This window comes from Rhopalosiphum padi, chromosome 3 (assembly GCF_020882245.1).
Source record: "Rhopalosiphum padi isolate XX-2018 chromosome 3, ASM2088224v1, whole genome shotgun sequence".
Lineage (NCBI taxonomy): Eukaryota > Metazoa > Arthropoda > Insecta > Hemiptera > Aphididae > Rhopalosiphum > Rhopalosiphum padi.
Window position 1 is genome coordinate 22,525,313 of NC_083599.1, and position 7,259 is coordinate 22,532,571.

General features: G+C 27.8%; 1 protein-coding gene across 1 annotated transcript; it reads right to left on the minus strand.

Moving 5' to 3' along the window:
* Positions 1–3,197: 3,197 nt before the first annotated feature.
* LOC132924376 (inhibitor of growth protein 4-like) lies at positions 3,198–5,418 on the minus strand. The gene is made up of 6 exons (XM_060988655.1): positions 5,182–5,418; positions 4,890–5,125; positions 4,720–4,825; positions 4,599–4,652; positions 4,289–4,521; positions 3,198–3,668 (listed from the first exon to the last, which is right to left on the minus strand). Exons 1-6 carry the CDS (start codon positions 5,216–5,218, stop codon positions 3,567–3,569), a joined length of 768 nt encoding a protein of 255 aa, XP_060844638.1. The 5' UTR covers positions 5,219–5,418; the 3' UTR covers positions 3,198–3,566.
* Between the last annotated feature and the right edge of the window lie 1,841 nt (positions 5,419–7,259).

The window sequence follows — 7,259 nt, forward strand, 5'->3', positions numbered from 1 at the left end:
TACATTTTTCATAATCTTGGACTTTAAAATGATATTAACATTTTTATTGTGGTCACTTATAATATATAATAAAATAAAGTTGGGATTCATTTGTGACTAGGGCCAGGTTTAATGCAAACAATTAATTGTAGAATATGAAATATTTATGCAACAACAATAGAAATGTTATCTGTGAATATGTTAATGTATATAAATACTTTGAAAATTAAATATTAAGTATTTAAATATGTATTTATTATGAAAAAATTGAAATGCCATCAATACTAGGAATTATAAATGTATAATTGTATAACTGAGTTAAGTTAAAATTATTTTACTTAATGTTGTTTATAACATTATAACATATTAAACTTGTATCCTATAGGTATTGTAACTATCATTATAATGTTATATCTTACTCAAATTTGCAATAAGATTATATGAGCTATAGAAACAGTATCTATATACTAGGATATGTTAATTATATATTTAATCAAAATTATATTAAGTGTGAAAGTTTGGGCCCTTAGGGCTGGAAATAAAGTGTTTGCTTAAAACATAATGTGTTCAACAAATAATGATTATATGTGTACTTAACTCGTCATGAGTAGCCTAATCATTGAATTTATAAATATGTCTTGTTCCAAAATCAACTGAAATCTACATAAATCCTAACTACTTCCAAAACACTCAGTGGAATATGCTTCTAAATATTTAAAACAGCTCAAAATATTATAGTTTTTATTGAAGTAATATAGCAGTATTAATGTCCATGACATAAAATATAAATATGAGTTATATATTATAATGGTTAAATTAGCCATTAAAATACATAATATACTTCACAGACTTGATTATGTAGATTAGGTACTAGGTTATATCCATGAATGTACAAAAATAAATAACTTAATTTGTATAATACAAAAAGTGTTTAATTACGCTAAACAATTACATTTAGTGTCTTAAAAGGTAGAACTTATTTTTTTTATCATTTTAATAAAAATTAATTTATAATTTTATATTATACTTAAACAGATAATGATTTTTATACAAATTAAAATTATTACTATTATATATTGTGTGTACCTGTATGACCTGTATGTATAATTTAAATTTATTTGATAAATTATTGTAAAATAATTTTTTTTCTGTACTTACTATAAAGGGAATTCAAAATATTTTCAAATCATATTAATGGATATTATTATACATTTTAAAAGATATAAAACTGTTTAAAACTATAAACGATCAATGCCAGCAACAGTTATTAGAAGTTCTACACTTCATATTTACCAAACTTACAAATAATAACGTTATAATAAATAAAATGATTATTTATCAATATACATAGATAGTAGTAGTACTATTGAAATATAGGTATAATATTTTTTACATACCTATTGAAAGTAACTTGTAACTACATCTCTTTCTACTCATATTTTACGTTATTTTGGAGACAATATCTTTCATTAATTTATTATTTAAAGTGTTTAAATCAATGATGCCAGTATTTCAAAAGGAGAAAGCCGTAAAGGAGCTTTAAAATGAATATATTTTCAACGAAAAGATGGTATATACATTTAGCTCATATCTCAACACTGCTTTAAACCTTCAATCCAAAGACATATACATATCATTTATTTTATTGCTTGTTCTTATTACTTCACCACATAGTATTATACTTCAACAAATAATCACTAAAGAAATACAAAACGTTAATATTTAAAACTAGGTAAGCCTAGACTACAATCATAGATTAGACTACTAGCGATTACCACAAATTAACATTTTGTTTATATAAAAATATAATTTATTCGATAAATAGAATACCGCTATCCGAATTGATAGAGTTGTGATATACGAGTATGTAGGGTTTAGACATTAGGTGTTTATATTATTTCAAAAAATGTGACACCATTTCTACCATTTACTTGTTTTAGTTATGATTTTTATGTCCCAATAATAAATACTCTATATATACCTACAATAGATAATTACTGTTATTGAAGTGCTAGCATTAGTAAATTATTTAAATATATTGATTAGAACAAGTAATGATCACAATTGATAGATTCATCATGGGCGTATTTATTATTATTGTACAAATGGAAATTCATTTTTCGTCTCTTAGAACTCCTTATTGCTTCTTTAGCTTAAAGTTATTTTATTTAATTATCTGTTCTTAGTTTTTTTCATATTGCACGTTGCAATGTAGCAATTTTTGCAATCCGGAATCCAATTTTATTTAACCAAGTTTCACCAAAAAGAACTTAATTTCAGTTGACAAGAACAATTAATGGAAGGTGAAGGATGGTGCAGACTCGGATCATTTTTTCAGAGTGGTAATGAACAATGTTTGTTTTCAACTCAAACATTAAGTGGAGTTAGAAAATAATATTATGCCCATAGGTAAAATTGTGTAATTGAGTGTAAAAGAAAGAGGTGGTAAAATAAAAATATTTTCAAGTGTTAGCTAAATAAAGGTATAATGTTATGTCAGCATATAAATGTTAAAATGTAATTAAATATATTTATATTATTCAGTTTTGTTAAATATACACTGTAAATTTCTTTGTTTCATTCCTAATACATAAATGACATTCTGAAGGAAACCATATCTTTGTTCAAATTCAGATGATTTTTAAAACCATTTTATATTATGCTATCCAGGAAGCATAGAAGTGTTTATTAAATTATAAGTTCACTTACCTTTAGTCAAAATACTGATAACTTCTTGTCTTAGTTTCGATTTTTATGTTTCAATAATAATTATTATAATTGTACCGCAAGCATTAATAAATTATAAATAAAAAAAAAAAATGTATTACTATTATATTATTTTTTAAGTACATTTTATGATTCTAATAAAACCATTTGGAGATAGACTATTGTCTACTATTGATTATTGCTGATCTAATTTACTTTAAAAACATTGAATTTAAATCAAAAATAATTAATTTAATTAATATGACTATATATTGTATTTTCAGTTTTGGATAAGAAAAAAGGTATAATGTTATGTCAGCGTCAGCATATAAATGTTAAAATGTAATTAAATATATTATTCAGTTTCGTTTAATATACACTGTGGATTTCTTTGTTTCATTGCTAATATATTGATTACATCTTTAAGGAAACCATGTATTTGTTCAAATTCAGATGATTTTGAAACATACATATATTTTGGATAAAAAAAATATAAATTGAAAATACAGATATAGTAGAATGTAGAATATTTAATTTTAATCTCAATTTTTTATAACTACAAGTATATTTTTATTTTATTAAAATGTGCTATTACAATTTATAAATAACTTCTACAGAATATATGAAACTATTTAGTATTTAATTAATAATAAATATGAATATAATGATAAAAACTAAAACTACGTGCAATGAAGATTAAATAGTATAGTTAAATAAAACCAAATACATATTATATATTTTCTACGATCATCAGAAGGTTCTAACCTTTAGGGGATTTTAAAATATTATTGATAGTAAAAGCATTTGACGTTTATTAAGCGATAAAAATTATGAAAGTTTAAAATATTATTATAATAAAACTGAGGAGTGTATGAAATGTATTACTGCTTTTCTTCTGGCTGTTTGCATTTTGGGCAGAACCATTTTCCTTTGGGCTTAGTAGTCAACTTTACGCAAACAAAATGGAACCATTCAATAGTACACTAAAATGAAAAAACCAGATAATTAAAAAATTACTCTTCTATTAGTAGAAGAAAGTGGGTCGCTGTAAAGAGTGTATTAAATTTGAGTTCTGTAATATAGTATTAAAAATGTTTCTGAGCGGAGACAGCCTATTTCGTTAAATATATTTACTAATTTTAACTAATTAAAATTAACTTTATTAATATTAACTATATTTACTAATATTTATATTATTGTAAATATTCATGATTTTGAAAAATTAGATAAAAATGTAAACTTCAAATACATTAAAAAATCAATATAATATATAAATATGTATTAAATATTTTTATCTAGCTATAAGAACAACTCATGTAATTATGTGGGATTGTATATTAAATGTTTAAGAATTTTGAAGTATTTCATAAATATTTTATCATCATTCATAAAAACAAAAATAAAAATGTCTTAATACTTTTAGAAATCAATACTATGTATAGGAAATGCGAACAATAACTTTTGGGTGGAAAATTGTTCAATTAATTATCAACCTATAAAATACAGACAAAATAAAGAACAAATCTTATATAGGTATATATAAGATCAATAGAACAGATACCTCTCATCATGAATAATAATTTAAAAAAATTACTATACTTACATCTGGGTTATCACACCCTATCATTTCCCCAAATGATACTTGGTTACACAAACAAAACTTCGGTTCATTCGGATCAACAGGCATGTCGATTACTGCAGCCGGACGTAGAGATCTTTTGCCAACCAGTATAGTTCTTTTGCCAGCCAATACACCGGTCACTCCGCTTTTAGGGACATTTTTAGGAATTTTGACATCCTGTTCTTTTTGAGATGCAGCACTTGTTTTTTTACCTCCTAAAAAATGTTGGTGATTTTAATTTATATTACAATACATCTACTTAAATGACATAAAAATTATGTCGTCCACAAACCTTTATCTAATTGTTTCTTTTTAATGTCATTGTTCTCGGTCTTAGCAATGTTTTCTAAAAGAAACACACATGAGGAAATGTTTTAACACTATCATTAAAATATATTCTGCAGATCACTTACTTTTTATAGCTTCATGAATAGTTTTGGCGGTGTTCATGGCTTTAGCTTGGTTGTTGGCTTCGTACCACATTAAATATGCATCCATTTTTTTTATTACATCATCCACCTGAAACGTACAATCGAGTTGACTTATATTCTTAAGTTACCCAAACAACTCAAAATCAACATACCACCGTGTATGTCTGTAAAGACAACTGAACTTTGTCATCACCATACTCTTTTGCTTGCACAAACTGACGTTGAATGTTGTTTAAAGATTTATTATTTTTGTCGGTCAAATATTTTTGGTTCTTAAGATAATCGTCGGTGATTATGGTTATGTTGCGTATCAGTTCTTGCGAATTAAAATCGATGTCTTGCAACAGACTGAGATTTTGCTGTATCTGGGTAGGAAGGTTGCTCAAACCTAAAATGTGATTTTATTAGTATTTTGTTGAAATGTAAAACCATAAGTGTGCTTACTAGCTAGAAACTTGTCCATGTCTAACGGTGAAGCCATTATTGAAATTGTATGATTTATAGCGTTTAGTGGATAAAAAATAAATAAAAGACACTTGCAATATAAACAAACAAAGATATGGAATGTTTTGTGTGTTCTGTTTGATGAACTTGTTGAATAAGAAATTAGACGCACAAACTAGTGTTGACGATACTGACGTGTGCACGAGAATGTCGAGAATACGTCAATACGACAATACGAGATTTTGGTATGGCCGACTAAGGCGTATACAACAAAGAACAGTACTATATAGTATACCTATATATTTATCAGGCTTGACACTCGATTGTTGGTAGCACTGTATAAGTCAAAACATTTTTAAAGAGTTTTAATGAAAAAATTGCATTCAAATCGTTAATTACTCGTACGCTATCCTCCTAGCAGCGATTAAATTAAATTTTTTATACAACAAAATTTTTAGGTAGACAATAAACCAATAAAATTACTACTACAAACCGTCCGCCATTTTACCAACAACGTCGAGTCGGCGGCAGAATAAAGTAAAAGTAGGGGTTCTCCGTTGTTTGGATGTTATTGATTTATACAATATGTGATATATATTCGACGCCGGGTGCGCCGCGCGCCGTGCGCCGTTCCGCCCAACGCATCACGATTGTGTCGTCGTGGCAAACTCGAAACCCCCCAGCCTCCCTCGTCATCAGACCGTAACAACTAACAACTGCTTTTGACGATTGTGACTTGTCGAGGAATATGTGTATATTATATTTTAAGGTGGCTGAAGAATACCATGTTTTAAGGATTGGTGTATAGGGCACGTTTCATATATATTATTACATGTACATTTTGGCCATGTCAATGTCGTGTGAGAATGTGAGAATGAACATTACCGTGTGTAATCCATTATCGCATTTTTCGCGACGAAATTTGAATTCCTAGATTTACGATACCTAATAATCAAAGCAAACCATAGGTACCTTATGAGGATTCGTCGAAAATAGATATATTATTGTTTTTTCATACAACTACTTTAAATAATCATTCATAAATTCATAATGTTATAGTCGCGTCGTATCCGCATCATAGAAAAATAGTATGTTAAAAATGAGTTTATTTTGTATAGTTTTCGACTTCGACTGTTGCGAGATCCAATTCCTAATCATAATTTTACCAACCATGTCGGGTCGGCGGCGGAATAAAGTAAAAGTAGGTAGGGGTTCTCCGTTGTTTGGATGTTATTGATTTATACAATATGTGATATATATTCGACGCCGGGTGCGCCGCGCGCCGTGCGCCGTTCCTCCCAACGCATCACGATTGCGTCGTCGTGGCAAATTCGAAACCCCCCGCCACCCTCGCCATCAGACCGTAACAACTAACAACTGCTTTTGACGATTGTGACTTGTCGAGGAATATGTGTATATTATATTTTAAGGTGGCTGAAGAATACCATGTTTTAAGGATTGGTGTATAAGGCGTGGTTCATATATTATTACATGTACATTTTGGCCATGTCAATGTCGTGTAAGAATGTGAGAATGAACATTACCATTATCGCATTTTTCGCGACGAAATTTTACCTTATGAGGATTCGTCGAAAATAGATATATTATTGTTTTTCCATACAACTACTTATAATCATTCATAAATTCATAATGTTATAGTCACGTCGTATCCGCATCATAGAAAAATAAAATATAAATTAAAATGGTTTATTTTTCATACCCGTGGCTTTTGACTTCGACCGTTTCGAGATCCAATTCCTATTCATAATCAAGTTCAAAGTATGTTTTTGAGTTAAACCGCTAATGAATTAGTGGTTTTAAAATACGTGTTAACTTTTTAATCCTATACAATATACGTTTACGCTTTCGTGTTTTTATTAAAAAACGAATATTACCAGTTATTAGTATAAACATAAAACTATACAAGTTACAACAGCACAACACATCTTCCTCTATAATAAGGTTTTATGAAAAATTGCGAAATAAGAAAAAGATTCGTCGACAAATATTACAATTACTTCGTCTTCAAATTTTGAGCACGTCCGAAATTCCATCATACAATTTTCTACTTTTATATC

Coding starts and splice junctions, on each gene's coding strand:
- LOC132924376 (XM_060988655.1), bottom strand. CDS start 5,218: ATGGCTTCACCGTTAGACATGGACAAGTTTCTAGCTA. Junction 4,653..4,719: donor TATTCATGAAGCTATAAAAA/GTAAGTGATCTG, acceptor TGTTTCTTTTAG/AAAACATTGCTAAGACCGAG. Junction 3,669..4,288: donor TAGGGTGTGATAACCCAGAT/GTAAGTATAGTA, acceptor TTTTCATTTTAG/TGTACTATTGAATGGTTCCA.